Source organism: Abramis brama, assembly GCF_963993115.1.
Source record: "Abramis brama genome assembly, chromosome: 22".
In the NCBI taxonomy this organism is placed as follows: Eukaryota; Metazoa; Chordata; class Actinopteri; order Cypriniformes; family Leuciscidae; genus Abramis; species Abramis brama.
Window position 1 is genome coordinate 11,325,372 of NC_139984.1, and position 19,367 is coordinate 11,344,738.

At 39.2% G+C, this 19,367-nt stretch overlaps 2 protein-coding genes across 15 annotated transcripts in view; both read right to left on the reverse strand.

Annotated features, from left to right (window-relative positions):
* The window catches only part of arhgap46b (Rho GTPase activating protein 46b), a 66,815-nt gene extending 66,288 nt beyond the window's left edge, over positions 1–527 (reverse strand). Inside the window, exon 1 of the mRNA XM_084098791.1 lies at positions 333–527. Within this exon, the coding sequence (XP_083954917.1) occupies positions 333–346 (14 nt within the window). The 5' untranslated portion in view covers positions 347–527. The remainder of the gene's footprint in view (positions 1–332) is intronic.
* Positions 528–1,331: 804 nt separating this feature from the next.
* Positions 1,332–19,367, reverse strand: part of sulf2b (sulfatase 2b) — a 137,992-nt gene continuing 119,956 nt past the window's right edge. For 6 of the 14 annotated variants that reach the window (XM_084098808.1, XM_084098807.1, XM_084098796.1 and 3 more), the window contains 13 exons: positions 18,711–18,839; positions 14,949–15,005; positions 14,709–14,841; positions 11,877–12,102; positions 10,507–10,744; positions 10,334–10,430; positions 9,996–10,090; positions 9,405–9,467; positions 9,157–9,326; positions 7,335–7,477; positions 6,074–6,197; positions 4,760–4,793; positions 1,332–3,531 (listed from right to left, as the gene is read on the reverse strand). In XM_084098808.1, coding sequence (XP_083954934.1) covers positions 3,501–3,531; positions 4,760–4,793; positions 6,074–6,197; positions 7,335–7,477; positions 9,157–9,326; positions 9,405–9,467; positions 9,996–10,090; positions 10,334–10,430; positions 10,507–10,744; positions 11,877–12,102; positions 14,709–14,841; positions 14,949–15,005; positions 18,711–18,839 — 1,540 coding nt within the window. In that variant the 3' untranslated portion in view covers positions 1,332–3,500. Of the gene's footprint in view, positions 3,532–3,974; positions 4,029–4,759; positions 4,794–6,073; positions 6,198–7,334; positions 7,478–7,638; positions 7,691–9,156; positions 9,327–9,404; positions 9,468–9,995; positions 10,091–10,333; positions 10,431–10,506; positions 10,745–11,876; positions 12,103–14,708; positions 14,842–14,948; positions 15,006–18,710; positions 18,840–19,367 lie in introns of all 14 variants that reach the window. The other 8 variants (XM_084098795.1, XM_084098801.1, XM_084098803.1 and 5 more) reach the window with 3 other exon arrangements.

Genomic DNA, 19,367 nt, shown 5'->3' on the forward strand with positions numbered 1-19,367 from the left:
TGAAATGATGACACTAAGAGTTATTAAGTTAGTTAATACCGTACATCAGTTAAATCACTTTAAAATCGGAGAACAACATCATAATTGCTTTCAAAGTAGCTTTTAGTGAACTTTGCTCATACAAACACTTGTGTGGCAACATCACATCCCGTGAATAACACCTTGTCAATCCAGCAACAGTATCGTCTGATGAAGTTACATCCCAGTATCGTGCCACAGTTCAAAATGAACAAACATTGTTTAAATATCAGAGTTATCCACGCCACTCTCTCTCAGCAAACAGGGCTGAACTGCAACATGTATTCACAACTCAGCAAAATGATCCATCTTACCTTCTGTCAGCCATGTTCCTCACATTGTTTGGACGAATGGGAGTGAAAGCAGTGAGATGTGTCCTCTGGCAGAAACTGAGCAGACTGCACTGAGCCTGTGAAAGTGGATTTCAGGCTTTCTGTCCCTCTGGAGTTTGGGGCAGACATTGGAGTGGGTTATTCCCCCGCCCTCTTCAGTTTGGGCCATGCTCGAGTAACCTGATCTCTACTGCAGCCTGCTGTAGTTTCGCTGAAGCTGAATGATCGCTCACACAGTCTATGGTGCTCAGCGTTTGAGGAGAGGAGAGGCGCCATCTGGTGGAGAGTCGAGGCAGCACAAGCGCTTGCTATTAGCGAATATGTTAATGTTTTGATATACAATATATGGAAATAAAAGCTTGTTTTTGGTCTTTTAATATATAATTTTACATTGTACCTGTGTTACTATGGTGATAGTTCAGAATCTCCAGTACAGTAAATGCTGTAGTTGTTTATGCTGTAGTTGCTAATTATTATGATAATGATACAAAGTAATGAGTAAGTGTGTTGTTCATAATATCGGTGATACTGGCTGTCCACCAACGTTTACCATCCAACCTGACAGAACTGGAGAGGATCTGCAAGGAGGAATGGCAGATACCCAAATCCAGGTGTGAAAAACTTGTTGCATCTTTCCCAAAAAGACTCATGGCTGTATTAGATCAAAAGGGTGCTTCTACTAAATACTGAGCAAAGGGTCTGAATACTTAGGACCATGTGATATTTCAGTTTTTCTTTTTTAATAAATGTGCAAAAATGTCAACAATTCTGTGTTTTTCTGTCAATGGGGTGCTGTGTGTACAATGAGGGAAAAAATGAACTTAAATGATTTTAGCAAATGGCTGCAATATAACAAAGAGTGAACAATTTAAGGGGGTCTGAATACTTTCCGTACCCACTGTATATCTATCAATCCCTTTGTGTGATATCATACCACATGGCAAAAACTTATTGGGTTATGAAAAACAACAACAATAGAAAGCAATTTGGGCATTCAACACTTTATTCACAAAGTAATGAGCACTATCAAATGTTCACTGGTAAACCAAAACCAAAATATAGGTATGATAAATCTATAGAACTGTACAAGACTTTGTTAAAACCATCTCATCTCTTTTAAATTCCTATTTCAAAAACAGCCCTCCCTTTGAAAGTGCCAAAGGAAAATTTCTCCAAGTCGTCTCCTATCCTCCAGTATCTACACAGTACATCTTTACAATAATTATGGTGGCTTTCAAAACAACCATACACAATCTCAGACAAAACAGCTTTAAGTACAGCCACGAGAGGTGAGGGGTGGATGTTGTACATTGATATGAAATATGTGAACACAATGACCTGTACTGATGAAGTATCCCAGAGCAAGCGGACTGATCAGGGATCAGATTACCCTCTTGAACATTATAATCTCAATCACAATCATCTAAGAACCGAACTGATCTCAAAACAGGGATGAAACACATCGGGAAGGCGGATTAATAATTTAAACAATCTCAGATACATCACCATAAAAAAATGAATGTGTGTTAAAAGAAAATGCAGCATAAATAATAAAACCTGAAGCTAGAGGGATGTCTGTTTATGTCTGGCGGTCAGTTTCGCTTCAAATGTGTAGTAAAAATATCCTTTAACCATTTACATTGCAAACACACATTAAAATACATACATCCATTTCATATATTTGCTCTGATATTAGTAGCACTGTGTATAGCAAAAAGTTTAAGAACAAGCTGTTACAAATATGGCGTGGCAAAATTTCTTTCTCAGTGTGCTTGGGGGGAAAAACAATTTTTGTCAAACACAAATAATGACCGATACATCAAATGAACCATTTTTTTTTTTGTTTTTTTTTTTGTGTGGTTAGGTTGTTCAACTCATAATGCTGCAAAGAAACTGTGTAAGAAATTTCAACTTGTCAAACTAATTTTAAGCATAAACAAAATAATGCTATAACATACACTGGGAGCAACAAATTAAATCAGAAAGCTTCAATTTATCACACTCGTATTCACTTTTGACTTAGGTACAGCATGTTCACACAACACACACACATTCACCATTGACCTATCTGAGGTGATTTTCAGTGAAGTTGTAAGGCTGTATAAGACAATGTCCCACAAAGTGAGACACCTTCTAGAGACTCCAAGCAAGAGAGAAGCAGCCATCAAAGATTGTGGTGCAAAACCGGTTTCAAACTGAATCAAGTATGAACGGACACAACATCTCATTCCCATTCCCAAGTTTTACTGCTTTGAATTTTAACCCTCAACCTTCCCCAACCCATTCAAGAAAAGGTAAATGAAAAAAAACAATAAAGAATCTTTCTAAGTTAAAAGATCTGTTCAAAGCCTAGCCTATCTTATGGACAAGTTGGGAAAACGGTCCGTCTGTAGTTGGAAATGTCGCCGCGCTTCTGAGGCCAGTCGATGACGGAGCGAGTGGACATATGAGAGAAGAAAAATGAACTGAAGGACTGTGTGCTGGCATAAACCCTCCTCTTTCTTCACTTCCGTCAAATTTAGAAGTATTTTGCGATGTCTTTCTGACGAGGGACGGTATGAGCGAGGAATATTACTTGAGAGTCAAACCGTTTCCTGCAAAATGTCATTGCAGTCGCAGTGGGTGGAGCTTAACTTTCCTGTCCGTCTCTGAACAAACTCCTCCTCTTCCTCCTCATCGCCGTCCCTCCCTTCTCTCAGCCTGTCCCCTTTCAGTTCTCCAAGAGGAGCGTCCAAGCCCGCATTGTCCACGAGACGTGATGAAGACGAAGAAGAGGGACGTTCCTGTTGGTTCAGCCCCAAAGCATCCCTCAAAACCTCAGCGCCAGCTTCCTTCAGTAAAAGCGCGGGGGTGGCCAGAGTGGTCAGGTAGATGGCTGAAGCGGATTGGCTGGAGGACACCAGGGCGTGGCCTCTCCCAGTGTGTTTGTCCTCGGGACGGGGCGGAGAGTACGGCTGGTTGTCGTTGCTGAGGAGCGTGAACATGTGCTCCACGGAGCGGCTGAAATGAGCCCAGTCCTCGAGGCTGAGGGTGAAGTTGAGTTTGAGATCGTAGGCGTGCTCATCAAGTCTGTACAAAGGTTCAAGTTCGGACCAGTTCGACTCGCCGGGAAACAGGTCGGTGTCTTCCGGGACGTCCTCGCTCCATGACTTATCCTTCCCATCCTTCCCAAATCTGTCCTCTGTGGGGGAACATCGCACACACAAGCACGGCCACAACAATCAAACATTTGCATCATGGGACAAAATGATTTAAGGCACTGATTAAAAGTGGATGCATCAAAATGGAGATGGATGCTTGTGATTTCATGTTAAATGAAGAAACAAAAAAACACAACGAAAAACCCTGAAAAGGATGGTGAAGGCAGGAAGAACGTAAATGTTTCAGGCATTGAGTGAGATGAGGTGAAGATGATGGGGGCATGTGGAGGGAATCTTCCCTCGTGCTTAGAAACAAAGTTTCCATGCCTCTACAAACTAATCAAGCTATCATGCAGGCCAGGCAGAACGTAATGCATTCAAGAGAACGGAAATTAAAGAGAGAGAGAACGGTGATTCAGACAAAGTAGTGGCTTGGTGGCATTGTATCCTATGGACGAGAAGCAGAATTATTGTCCAAACTCACAGCGATTTGGAGACAGGCTTCCTCACTTTAGGCCATTTCCGGCGCTGAAACTGCCTAATGCGACAAGCAACGATAAGACAAACTGTTACCCCGCCCCCAAACTCAAGCATGTGACAGAGACAGAGCCAATCAGAGAACTCAGAGGCTTTCACATACACACAACACAACCCAAGGCTGAATACATGCAAGGCACAGTATAGGGATAGAGAGAGGGAGACATAACAAGAGAGACAAAGACAGAGAGAGAGAGAGAGAGTACAGAATCTGAAGGAGAAGACATCTGATATGTCAAGGAAGTAAACTTAGCTTTTATATAGTATTATACATAAGCTTATATATAGTAGTCTCTCCAGTAAAGGACATTTTAGACAGCTTTACAGCTCAATCAACACACATTTTTGTAGAGAAGAATTAATATCTTTAAAAAATACAAGCTGCCCATTTTTGTTTTAAACTCCTAGACTTCCATTGCAAGTACATTACTGTATAAACTCGTTTTTATTTCTACAGTTGAGCTTTTAACAGCAAACTGACATCAAATCAGTTCAAGTTTCTCCGTCTTCTTTTGTGACAGAGAGGTCTTCTCCTTGATTTCACATTGAGGAGTGAATTCCTGTGATGCCTTTAGGTGTGTGTGTGTGTGTGCATCAGACTACTTCAACATTCACGTTTAAGCTTCAAGCTGTCTACAACAGAACTGCAGAGGTGGATTAGTATCTTCATCCAAAATAATCTCACAGTAGCTTCTAGTCTAAAATGGGGTTAAATTCATTTGGCAGTGATACCTGTATTCATCATAGCTGCTTCTCTCTTTACCCCCTGAAGAAGAGACAATATCATTAGTTAGAGAGTGTAAAAACAATGTGATGTTACAACCCCATCATGTTTAAGATCCTCAGGAAAGCATCACTGGGCTTCTGTCCAAGGGTCGCAGTGCCAAAATAAGATCTTTCATTATTATGAGTGTAGTCACAAGGGTCGGGCAAGGCGAGCTTGAATGAATGAACCGGATAAAAGTCATCTTTTGGAAAATAATACATCTGCAGGCTCAATATGCAGATGCGGAGTATTATTGTTCATTTTGAGCTATTCTGATCCCTTTCAGATGATTTTTATACATAATAAAATACTCAACTGACTTTTTATCTGTTCTGTAAAACAGCGGTTCTCAAACAGGTCTGTTAAAAAAAACAGCTAACAATATGATTGTGCAGAGTTAGCAATAGATAAATAGATTTATCAACTTTTAAAAGGAAGAAAAAGCAATGCTAATGTCAAAGGTCAAGTGTTCAAGAAAAATCTACAAATTTATCTTTCGTCGTACCAAATTATGCAGATGCAAACGTGGACAGGTTGCATAACGCAAAAATGTGGGGTCAATAAGATTTTGTTTTTAAAAGAAATTTATTGGCTGCTAAAACTTCAGCTTAGCATCACATTAATAAATTACATTTTAAAATAGAAAAGTGTTAAAAAAAAATCTTACCGAACCCAAACTTTTGAGCGAAATGTATTTAAAAATAATCAAAAAATGTATTATTTCCTTTCCAACCTGAAAAGAAGTTTTATGTAATACAAATCATATTTTAATGTGAGCTTTCGACATATTTCATCCAATCGCAAGCACTGGCGAGTTTTAACATGACATGAGCTGTCCTTGAGTTCATTTCGAATAAATCAATAAGTGAATCAATAAATCTGTTTTTATCACTGGAATGATCACTTCTGCTGAAAATGAATTTCAGGTTTTGAGAGCAGGGACTACTAAAGACACGGTAACATCCTCAGACAGCATGCTGTGGCACATCATGTTTACCCTTCAGGACAGCAGCTCAGGAGGTGACGGTACGAGTTTCTGTTTGCATATAAAAACAAGGAGAAAACAGGAAGCAAGGCAGGGCCAGGGATCAGGTGAGGATGATGATGATGAAGATGTGATATTCCATGTCACCCATTGCCTTGTGTGTGTGTGTGTGTGTGTGTGTGTGTATGTGTGTGTATCAGTCAGTGTGTCGCAACCTCTGGGCCGGATGCCTAGCAGCTGTGTCTTTGCATAAGTATAAGTGTGTGTGTGTGTTATATGAGTGTGTGTGACTCACCCATGTCGAGGCTGCGTGTGCGAGGGTTACACTGCTTGTGTCCCTTACAGCCTCTGAGCTCCATGAGCTGCACATGCAGTTGATTGAGAACATACCGGTCCAGTGTGTTCACCGCATTCACCAACTACACACACATACAGAGAGAGATGCACCATGACACAGCAATTAATATGGTATATTCCTTTCTGATAACATTTTTGACTAAATATTTTCACAATATAAAATTATATTACCTCAAAATTTAACTTCCATAACAATTTCAAGATTTGGGGCCTTATCTTACAGCCGGTGCAATGCAGCGCCAAGCGCGATGCAAGTGTTTTTTGCTAGTTTCAGCCTGAGGCAGTTATCATTTTCACGTCCTGCGCCACGTTGTTTAAATAGCAAATGCTCTGGCAAATGCTAAAAAGTGTTCTGGCGCATTGATGGCGCGTTGCTATTTTGAGGCAACAGAAATAGACTACACCACTGACCAACGAAAACCTGGTCTAAAGTCAATGGCGCAATTTTTTTTTTGTTATTTAAGGAGCGCGTTAATAATGTGCGCCTACAGGCGGGTCCACAACATGCCTACACTCTGCTTATTGGACGCACAGCAGCACACAAACATGCCAAATATTAAAATTAAAAGGATTACAATGTAAAAGATTATTATTGTGTACATAAAGATACGGTGGAATCTGGCTTGTCCCGTAGATTGTCTGCTTGCGCACTTTTACCTCGCGCACGAGCAGATCCGTTTGTGCTCTGGAGACGCGTTCAGTCTTTCCACTATCAAATTCCGTCATGTAAATAGCTAATCTGCCAGCGCAACTGGTATTTAAAGGGAATGGGAGATGAGACTCTGATTGGTTCAATGCACGTAAATCCCAAAACACACCGATTACTCATTAGGAGAATAGGGACAACCCTTTTAGACCATGCGCCGGGAGCGCCGACCCTTTTTCCCGGCGTTAAACCAGCAAAAGTGGATTCGGACACGCCCCAAGTGAACTTACGCCCTGCGCTTTAGACCATGTGCTTAGATCGTTAAAATAGGGCCCTTGGTGTAATTTTCATCACACTGAAATGAGGTTACGTAGATATATATATATATATATATATATATATATATATATATATATAGAGTATAATGCACAGATGAATTGTGTACATGCATAATTACATGCAACTTGCATAATTACATGTAATAGTTTGAGTAATAGTAATAGTAAACCCGGTCCATGGTGATTTCATGTTGTCTTTATATATGACCACTGACCTGATACGGATCTGTGTTGATATCAAAGTACTCCAGAAATCCAGTGGCAAATTCACAGAACAGGAAGTTGTGTGTCTCATTAATGGTCCTCATGCACCAGTAGGTGTTGTTATTGGCACTAGTGCACGCACAAAACGGCCCCACTGAAAAAAAAGACACAATAGAGAGGGACATATAGATCCAGACATAACTTACAGACAGTAAGTGTCCATCCACCAATTTAATGAGCATTTTGGGATATTAGATAAAAAACGCTGGATGGAAATGTCAAGAATGTGTGTGTGTGTGTGTGTGTGTGTCTTACGTGTCCAGAAGGGGGCGGTCTGCCAGTGCTGGTTGTCGTGTGTGAAGCAGGTGTGAGTGTGTGTGTGTGTGTGTGAGTGTGTGTGAGAGAGTGTGTGTGTGTGTGTGTGTGTGTCTTACGTGTCCAGAAGGGGGCGGTCTGCCAGTGCTGGTTGTCGTGTGTGAAGCAGGTGTGTGTGTGTGTGTCTTACGTGTCCAGAAGGGGGGCGGTCTGCCAGTGCTGGTTGTCGTGTGTGAAGCAGGTGTGTGTGTGTGTGTGAGTGTGTGTGTGTGTCTTACGTGTCCAGAAGGGGGCGGTCTGCCAGTGCTGGTTGTCGTGTGTGAAGCAGGTGTGTGTGTGTGTGTGTGTGTGTGTGTGTCTTACGTGTCCAGAACGGGGCGGTCTGCCAGTGCTGGTTGTCGTGTGTGAAGCAGGTGTGTGTGTGTGTGTGTGAGTGTGTGTGTGTGTGTGTGTGTGTGTGTGTGTGTGTGAGTCTTACGTGTCCAGAAGGGGGCGGTCTGCCAGTGCTGGTTGTCGTGTGTGAAGCAGGTCTGTGTGTGTGTGTGAGTGTGTGTGTGTGTGTGTGTGTCTTACGTGTCCAGAACGGGGCGGTCTGCCAGTGCTGGTTGTCATGTGTGAAGCAGGTGTGTGTGTGTGTGTGTGTGAGTGTGTGTGTGTGTGTGAGTCTTACGTGTCCAGAAGGGGGCGGTCTGCCAGTGCTGGTTGTCGTGTGTGAAGCAGGTGTGAGTGTGTGTGTGTGTGTGTGTGTGTGTGTCTTACGTGTCCAGAACGGGGCGGTCTGCCAGTGCTGGTTGTCGTGTGTGAAGCAGGTGTGTGTGTGTGTGTGTGTGTGAGTCTTACGTGTCCAGAAGGGGGCGGTCTGCCAGTGCTGGTTGTCGTGTGTGAAGCAGGTGTGTGTGTGTGTGTGTGTGTGTGTGTGTGTGTGTGTCTTACGTGTCCAGAACGGGGCGGTCTGCCAGTGCTGGTTGTCGTGTGTGAAGCAGGTGTGTGTGTGAGTGTGTGTGTGTGTGTGTGTGTGAGTCTTACGTGTCCAGAAGGGGGCGGTCTGCCAGTGCTGGTTGTCGTGTGTGAAGCAGGTGTGAGTGTGTGTGTGTGTGTGTGTGTGTGTGAGTCTTATGTGTCCAGAAGGGGGCGGTCTGCCAGTGCTGGTTGTCGTGTGTGAAGCAGGTGTGAGTGTGTGTGTGTGTGTGTGTGTGTGAGTCTTACGTGTCCAGAAGGGGGCGGTCTGCCAGTGCTGGTTGTCGTGTGTGAAGCAGGTGTGTGTGTGTGTGTGTGTGTGAGTCTTACGTGTCCAGAAGGGGGCGGTCTGCCAGTGCTGGTTGTCGTGTGTGAAGCAGGTGTGTGTGTGTGTGTGAGTCTTACGTGTCCAGAAGGGGGCGGTCTGCCAGTGCTGGTTGTCGTGTGTGAAGCAGGTGTGTGTGTGTGTGTGTGTGAGTCTTACGTGTCCAGAAGGGGGCGGTCTGCCAGTGCTGGTTGTCGTGTGTGAAGCAGGTGTGTGTGTGTGTGTGTGTGTCTTACGTGTCCAGAAGGGGGCGGTCTGCCAGTGCTGGTTGTCGTGTGTGAAGCAGGTTAGGCCAGGCATGCTGCAGGTGTCATTGTTACGCAGGCGCTTCAGTAACTTCCTCAGCTTCTTCCTGCGCTTTTGCTCCAGTAATAACCAGGCCTTCTTATCCTTGTCCTTTCCTTTCCTACAGAGAAAACAATCAAAACCATAATCAACACATGCATTCACACATACAGTACACACAGTAGACACAGAAACCCACCTGAACGGATGGACGCCTCCTGCTTTGTATTTCCTCAGTTTACTCTTGTACTTTGATTTGTAACTTAAAGAGAAGAAAAATATAATAACAATTTATTAAGCATATTTTAATACAATTGTATCAAATATATATTTTATATATTTTGTTACATATCAACTATATTTTAATTATTAATGTTAAAATATTAAAAATAGTTATTTATATTTATTTCATTATATATTTTATTTATTATATATTGTATACATGTATGTTTAAAAAACATATAAACAAAAAATATGAATTTTAATATATATATATATATATATATATATATATATATATATGCCTTTTAATATATGCCTTGCCTTTGGCAAGCACCACCAATTCATATAAGGAATGTATAATGAAAGTATATGTTGTATTAAATACTTTAATTATACATGTAAGTATTAAAAATGATTAATAATAATTAAATACATTTGTATATAATTTATTTTAATTTAATTAATACGTATTAAAACATGAATGAATCTGGGTAAACAGTAGACATAAAAATATTGACAAAATCGGCCCATCAGTGATGCAGAGATGATTGACAGATGTCACTCTCACTAGTATTTGTTGCAGTCACACTCTTCAGGTCGTGCTTTTTTCAGGTGACCTCTGACCTCACGCAGGTTTTTAATCTTGGTCTGGAGTGTTTCGATCTGGGAAAGAGATGACAGTGTACATATATTAACGTTGTAAGACTGGAAATATAAGTAACTTTTATGAACTTTTACTGATGCTTTTTTGTAATTTTTTTACATTCAAATGTAAAAGTAAATTTTGTGAGCTTGCAGCTGGTCATCGTTCATATTTATCGTATGGAAAAAAGCAACGTGAACATTCTGCTAAACGTCCCCTTCTGGGACAACATGTCTACAGAAGGGTGGCAGCGTGTGTCTTACTTCATGGTCGATGTGGAGCTTGTGGTCCTTCCATGCTTGCAGCGATTTGTACAGACCACCGTCACATTTCACTGTATCATTGGCCAAAATGGAACATCTGAAACACACACACATATTCTCAGCACACTACAGTCCCTCTTTTCTCGGTCACGTGTCTCTCGTGAGGCACACACCTGTGAGTGACTTTAATGGAGGAGGGCACAGCCAGGCTGTTGCTGGTCTGGCCGTCTGCAGTGGGACCCATCCCGCTGAACTCGTCCTCATCCGCTGTGTTCTGCTGGAGGCTGAGGTTCCTGTGTCCCGCAGCTCTGTGTTCGTGATCCAGGTCCACTGCGTACAGGTCTCCTCCCATCTCCATGGAAACAGCTCGGGCAAAGCGGTTCCTGGAGTAGCTCTTCAGTGACTTCAGCTCTGTCAATCAAACGCAGGGCTTGACATTAGCACTTGTCCAGGACAAAAACAGGGCCAAAAAAAAAAAAAAAAAAAAAAAAAAAAAATATATATATATATATATATATATATATATATATATTATTTTTTTATATACATTGATATATATATATATACACATTGATATCTATATCTATGAACGTATATTCAAAAATAAAGGAAAAATACTTTATAAATTGTAATGGTGTTTTTTCACAAAATTGAAAATAAAGTGATTCTGATAATAACATTATTAATATTATTATTATTATTATTATATAATATTCCAGAAAAGTACATTTTCTTGTTATTTCCTGAAAAAAGTTATTTTAAATTATAATACAATTTCACTATATCCTTGATCTTACTGTATTTTTGATCAATTTAATGCAGCCTTGATGAGCAGAAGAGACTTTATATGAGTCTTAACAACCACAATCTTTTGAACGGTAGCGTACAAACATAATTATTATCTAAAATACATTGTGAAACACACACACACACACATATATATATATAATTATTAGAATAATATTAAATAAATCATTATTAATTATTATTATACATTTTTGAAATAACAATAAATTATTCTAATAATTTTAATATAATAATTTTATATAAAAGAAAATACATGATTTATTATAATTAAACAACAACAACTACTCCTACTACTACTAATAATAATGTTAACAGTAATTGAAAGTTTACTATACTAAATACATCTTTCTGATAAAATTGACAAATATAGAACAACTATGAAGAGATGATTGACAGATGTCAGTCACTAGGATTTGTTGCAAGTTAAGAGCAAATTTCCTTAAATTTAGTGAAAATTTAGTAAACAAAGTAGAGTAATCCTGATAATAATAATTATACTAATAACAATAAAAAAAATATATAATATATTATATATAATTATATATATCCTAATATATAACATAATATTGCAGAAAAGACTTTTTTTGTGTGTGTGCATTTTACCTCCACTGGAGGGCAGCAGAGGCACACAGAATAATTGATTGAATGCATCCCGAATGGTTTTTTGGGGGTTTTTTTGTGGAGGACTTGTTGCTGTGTGTGCCTGTAGCTGTGCAGTATATCTAGTCGTACTCACTCTTTTTGGAGAAGAGTTTATTCTTGGAGAAGGTGCTGTAGCTTTTGGGTTCACAGTCGCAGGCTTGAGGCTCAGAGTTCACGCTGACATCAGCGCTCATGCTCTGAAGATAAAGCTGGGATTTGATGCTGGATACAGATGGCTTCCGCACTGCAGACAGACTGGCCATGCCTTTGCATTTAGACAACCTCAGCTTCCCTGTGGCGTCTTCAACACACTGCCACTTCTGCAGAGAGAGAGAGAGAGAGAGAGAGAGAGAGAGAGAGAGAGAGAGAGAGAGAGAGGGACATCTTCATGTGTTCTGACTCTGAAAGATGATGCATACACTAACAGAACAATAACAGAAAGTGCCATAGCATTGAAATGGCTGTTTAGGCATGGTACTATGGTAATACCATGTACAGTATATCTTTTTTGTATACCAATACCTTTTTTTGTTGTTGCAATGATCCCTTGATAATATTGTGTTTTTTTAATTTATTTTTTGATTGAAGTGTAAATGCCAGGGTACATTAAAGTAATGCCATCTATTACCATACCATATTTTTTATATAACAAGCCAGCTCTCTTGATATGACTCAAGGGAAATTATCTTAATCTTGTTCTTATAAAATAATCTTAGCTCATTCCTCTGTAACTGAACTGTATTTGACAGTGTCTGCTCATGAAGACAACTTGTTTGACACCATCACAAACGATTAACTTTTCACCTTGACGAGTGTGTGTGTGTGTGTGTGCTTATACACCAGAAGTAAAAGGTGAAAATGAACCCCCAGCCTAGTGTGTGAAATCTTACTCGGCTGAAATGATCACAGATCCACCTCGTTAAAAGCTTTGTTAAAGAGGAACACAAGTTACACCGCGCTCTGAGCTGCACACTGTCAGAGAGGTGGCCCTGTGGTTAAAGTCCCCATGAAACCAAAAGTGACAATTCTTTTGTTATGGAATATAGCAGTATTTATTATAAATGATTTATCCGTGCACATCATTATTTTTTAAATTCGCATGCCCTCTTGCAGCTCATCTCGTCTCTTCTTTAATGATGTCTCTGGCGTGAGGGCGGGGCAACCTGTCACTCACATGAGATCGACCAATAGCAAACCACAACAATCCAATCAGCTTCCCATGGACATAATCAAGTCCCGCCCTACTTTTTTTCACGTTCCAGAAGACATTTCAGTTGATTATACATAATAATAGGGAAGAAACGAGTATTGCAACTTCTGTTTCATGCCGACTTAAAAGACTGGTAAATGAAAGAATGTGGGTTTGAACTTATAAACTTATAAAGGCCAATCCAGCAAACTGTACCAGGTGATACCTTATCTGTGCTGGGAATTGTGCCGTGCAAATTAGATGAGTTTTGACCTTTACCTGATTCACATAATTCTAAGTAAATCAGGAGCTAAAACAATGCAATTTCGCCGGGAGCAATTTCCCCTTTATCTTGTTTTGAAAATTCGATTTTTTCTTGCTTTGAAAAACTGTGAAGGTGCTTAAAGACAAACTTCTTGATCAAAACTGAAAAGAAGATGTAGGAATAATGGCTGACTGACATGAAAAAGAAAGAAAGAGCTAGAGATGGAGAGGATAGATAATGCAGGAATGGGCTGCGGGTCCCTGGAGGGCAACAGTGGGCCAGTCTTGTTAGGCTGAAAGGGAGAGCATGAAATTTCAGGTGTCTGATCTGACAGCCCAGACATCTCTCTGTTCCCACTTCTGTTTCAACAGACGGCTCACACACACACCTACCCGTACTTGTGTGAGGGCCTATAGTGACAGAATATGCCAAAAAGCATTACCATGCAAGTATTACCCGGTGCCATGGTAATATTATGGTTTTATGGTATTAAAGTTTTTTAAGAAACACTGCATCCTCCCTGCAAAAGTGTGTATTTTAATAATGATTTTTTATTATAATACATAAATACATATTTTTTTTATAACAGATAGATATATTTCTGGGTGGCGGGAAGTTGTGTGATTCACAGACGTGCTTGGAAATGCCCATTAACTGGTGAAGGCATAGCTCATGCATATTTATTAGATTATGCACAAACGATTGAACATGAGATTTTAGTGTTTTAAAGAGTCTTTGTGACATATTGAGGTCAGCAATAGAGTTTTTGCTAATTTTCAAAGAGAGCAGCCACTCATATGCAGAGTGCGCAGTTTGCGTAGGGCACCATGCATTTTGAGCCACAGTAAAGATACTGGTAGGGTTATCATGATTCCTCGATTTCAATTTTTATATGTTCGATTTAAAAAAAAATCCTCGATTGCAATTAACCCGTGTCGAGTAATAATACTCTATGTTTGTTATAATACGTAATGTACATAAGATGATTGTTTATATTATGAATATTACATTATGTGTTGGTCAATAAAACCATAAAACTACTTGCGTTTGATATTTTCTTTGAAGCATTTATTATTGCCTCAATGTTATTATAGATGTAATTTTACTGGTTCACTTCATTACCACAAAAATATTTTCCGATTACTTGATTAATCGTCAAAATAATCGACTAATTACTCGATTAGCAAAATAATCGTTAGTTTCTATTTAATACGAATAATTTTAGTTTGTATTTTATGCTGTAGAGTTACAAATGTAAATAATTACAATCTTTTTCTTACAACAATACAATTCTGCTTAGGGCACCCATTTGTATATATATATATATATATATATATATATATATATATATATATATATATATATATATATTATATATTATATAATTATTTTTTATATATATTAATTGTGCGAGATTGCCAGGAAAAATAAAAAGGAAAGACAAAGATTCTCCTGTGTGTATGTTGTTGTACCTGACCGATCTGTTCACATGGCGTCTGGTACTCTGCGCGCTGGCACAGGTCTTTAACACGCTGGTATTTGGGCAGGTAGTTCTCCTCCTGGGCCATATCCTTCTCGTCGTTCAGTATTTTATGCAGCAGTTTCCTGTCACCAGAGAAGAAAAGAAAAACCTGAATAAACATTTGTTGACCTTTCACACCAAGAACCCAGAGCTCTCAGGCTGTTTTCAGACTTAATTTGTGCTGACTCACCCCCTCTCCACCAGGAACGAGTCCCTCCACACTTTTCCCTTCTTGTTGAGCTGGAACCTGCAATTGGGAGAGACAGGTGAATATTGATTTACCGGCTTTGTTACTGATCATCTGGAACAGCAAATTGGCCAGAAATTGGCCTTCTCTCAGCGTTTTAGAATGATGACTAAAAGCGACAAATTGAGCCCGAGATTGAAAAAGAATGAAAAAATAGTAAAGCAGAATTATTATTATTTATTTTTTTAAACGGCTTAAACAGAAATCCAGCCTGCGATTTAAAGTGTTTTTCTCCCCTCTACTGAAAAACAGAAGGATGTATGGAGGTGCACCTCCTGACCTTCTCTGCAGATATGAGCTATTGATCCGTGCTCTCACACACACTCTCTGATCTCCGCAGGAGTTTTGGACAGATTTAAGAGTGTTCTGGCTGGCCTTTTCTCCTATTCACACTCCTCTTGTTAGTGGTACTAAGGTAGCATTATTACACAAACCCCAAACCTAAAGTTATGCATACTTTGTCCCATGCCATTTGCACAACAGATTAATTATACTTTAAAACAATGGGGATTATTGAAGAAAGCTTTGCTATTGGGTCAATGATGTATTAGTGTCCACAATAAAATAAAGTTTTAAACACATGTACCAAGTTCTTTGCATTCATGTTGGTTTCACTTGGTTTTGAAAACTACCATTTTTAAGGAATGTTTCAATTATTAATTTTTTTAATTTTTAGGTACTGAAGGTCTATTTAGCCATTCAAGTAAGAAAGTGAATAATCAAATGTAAAAATTCAATGCTTCATAGTTTTCACTGTATGAATTAAATGTGAATCAGCCAAGAGCAGCGAGTGATTTTCTGCATGTATATTAGGCTGCTGTCACTTTAAGAGTTGATGCATGGATCTGATATATTGACACACATTACATTTTCACATTCAAAACTGTTTACATTCACTTTGCATTCATTTACTTATGTTTTTGACATAAACTTGCATGTATTTGACAGTTCAAGCGTAATACGTCAAATGTACATCAGACCCAGCTAACAAAAATATGTTCTAAGAACATTTTGCTAACATTCCTATTAAGTTATGAAAATGTTATTTCTGAATGTTCTCTGAACGTTAAAAACGCCTTGGATTACAGCGAATATTAAGGGAACAGATAACCCTGAAGAAACAGGCTATTAACACTACTGGAATAATGTTTATTCATAACTTTGTGAGAACCTTGCCAAGAACCTTTCCTGTTAGTTGAGGAACAGCGCTCGAGTAAAATCGTTTGAAAGTTTAAACTGGCAAGACTTTAAAACTTTTGTGATGATAAAGAAAATCAATGTCACATTAGCATAACCACGATCGAGATGGTAATCAGAAACAATAATAATTAAAACATCCATTGAACTGCAACTGATAGAATGTGCACTGTAGCATGATACTAACAATCTCTCAGTAAAGGCAGATTGTGGAGACGTTTTAGTCATAGTGCTCAACACTATTTTTAGACGTATTTATGACCAGAAAATCTTGTTTCTTTTGATTACTAGTAATCACCCAGAGACCCGAACAACTGCTTATAGATGCCTTAAAAACCAGCTAGAACATGTGGAAGCGGATTAAATGTAAATATCTAATTGTTTAATTAGTGTCTGAGGTGATTGAGAGATGTAGCCCTCAAACTCCCAGCCAGTCATTTTTCCTGAAAGACCCTCTTCCCTCCGGATTTCTTATTTCCTGTCCCCCCACCTCCTGCTGAGATATGCATCTCTTCCTCTCATCTAAAATAAAAGAGGTGCGCAGGCTAGCGGAAGAGTGCAGAGATGAGATTTCAGCAGGTGTCATGGTGATGAGGGGTTCTGTGCCAGGAGGACGCCTGGCAGACTGCCATCTGCTGCCACTCAATGACAATGAAGTGAGGCGAGGTGCTATTCCTGCAGTTCTGACTGACTCAGGATTAGGCTAAATGCAATGTGTCATTGTCCTCAGGAAACTCAGCATTACAAATAGGATCAAGTAATATTACGAAGTAGTGCTGTTGATTCTGAAGGCTACTAAAAAAGATAACATTGGCTGTGAATACCACAGTTCTTAATAAATATCTCTGGCCATACTGTGCACAGTTCATCAGTTCATGTTTTAATATACATGTATTTACTTCAAAATCAGTGTTGAGGAAGGTTACTTTTAAAAGTAATGCGTTAATTGCGTTAGTTACTACAAATGTTATGTTTAACTAAAGTCATTTTTGCTTATTCGTGTGGTTAACTTGGGTCATCAAAGGTCAGCAGCAAAGACATTGGATAATAAGATTTAATACATATGTGTATTTGTGTTATTTAACATTTAATTATTGCAAGTTTGTGTAATACTCTGAATTTGCACTGCAAGTGAGATGAGTAAATGTCTGCTCACATTTATTCTAAAACTGCAATAACCATCATGTTCACACAGCACACACAACGCCTCTGCACTTATTCCTCATTTCTCTCAACATGGGGACAGGAGAGCTGTCAGTCAATAAATGAGAAAACAAAGTAACTAGCGTTACTTATTTGAAAAAGTAACTCCCATATGTTGTTGTACATTTAAAAGTAATGCATTACTTTACAAGTAAGAAAAAGCTGCCCTGGATGATTTTAACGATTTTCGACCTATCTCTAATTTTCCGTTCTTTGCAAAAATACTTGAGTGTGTTGTTGCCTGTCATTTGTGTAACCATCTTACAATTAATATCCTCTTTGAACCCCTTCCGTAAGGTTTTCGTAAATTCCACAGTACTGAAACGGCTTTGGTCAAAGTTACTAATGATTTGTCGTGGCTTCTGACTCTGGAGCAATATTTTTTCTGATCCTTTTTGATTTAAGAGCTGATTTTGGTATTGTTGATCATAGTATATTACTCATCCGCCTTGAAAAAGATTTTGGTGTGTCGGGGATAGCTTTGAAGTTGTTTAAATCCTATTTTACTGACTGTTCTCAGTTCGTTTCTATGAGTGGTTACAGGTTTGAGATTAGGTCTGATTTCACTGGTGTTCCCCAGGGCTCAGTCTTGGGCCCGTTTACTCTTTAATATTTATCTGTCACCACTTGGTAATTTGTTGATAAACAATCAAAATCTGGTGGACACCCTGATGTTGGTTTTCTCTCTGGTTGTATTTCTGAGATAAAAACATGGATGAGAAATAATTTCTTGTGTCTCATGCTCATTGGTTCCCTTCATCAAATTTCCAAAGATGGTACACTGTCTTTGACTATTGATGTTTTGAAGAGAGGAACCTTGGAGTTATATTTGATGCTAGATTTTTATTTGATTTGTTCTTTTGTTCATAGTACAGTTAAAACGTCCTTTTTTGGGACGTCTGGGTCCAGGATATGCAATCATATTACTCCAGTTTTGAAGTCCTTAAACTGGCTCCCGGTCAGGTTTCGTGTTGATTTTAAAATGATAATGCTGACATATAAAGCATTGCATGGCTTGGCTTCACATTATTTATCTAAATTGTTAAATTCCTAAATCCCAAATCGCAGATTGAGCTCTTCACAATCCAAATAAATAAATAAAGTGTATTATTATTATTATTAGTTACTGGAAAAAGTAATCTGATCTGACTTTTCTATTCTGCTAATGTAACCAAAGACACAATAACATTGACCAATAAACTCATTCAGTACTTCCACTTTCCACAATTCAGTCAGGTGAAGTACCGCTCTACTTCTACTTCCACACTTTTTTTTTTAATGACACACTTCAGGAGACAATCTCACCTGTTCATGACACGGTCTGTGTCCAGGAGCTTGAGGACGGATTTGCCATCCATGTCTGGTGGAACATCCATCCCTGCAATATCCAGGATGGTGGGGGCCAAGTCTATGTTCAACACGATGTGTGGGTTGCTATGGAAACAGAAGAGGGGGTCGCCATTTGACATAATGGTCAGAAACCAGCACATGAACACTGACTGATAATAAGATAAGGACAGTGAGAGAAATAGAGAGATCCAGGGCTTGGAATTCAGCTACTACTACTGAATACTCTATTGAATACAGTACATACACTGCATTCTCTTCACTATTTTTAATATAGTAGTATGTGAAACAGTATGCATTATACAACAATATACTTTTTGTTTGAAATTTCATCATCCACTGAGGTGGTATGCAATGACAAGTGGGTCAATTTTCCCCACTATACATTGATGTCCACTTATTCCCTATGTCGTTTGCAGTGTTTTTCAGATTGAACATCTACGGCTCATAGGATTTGGGATGTCGCATAAGATGGTTGAATACCCACTGAAGTATTGGGAAATCAGATGTGATGGCACATACTTACAGGGCTGCACTCGCATTTCAAGAAACTGTCATTGAGAAGAATGTGAATGGTAACACAGTGCTTCTCAAACATTTTGACTCCAAGCGAGA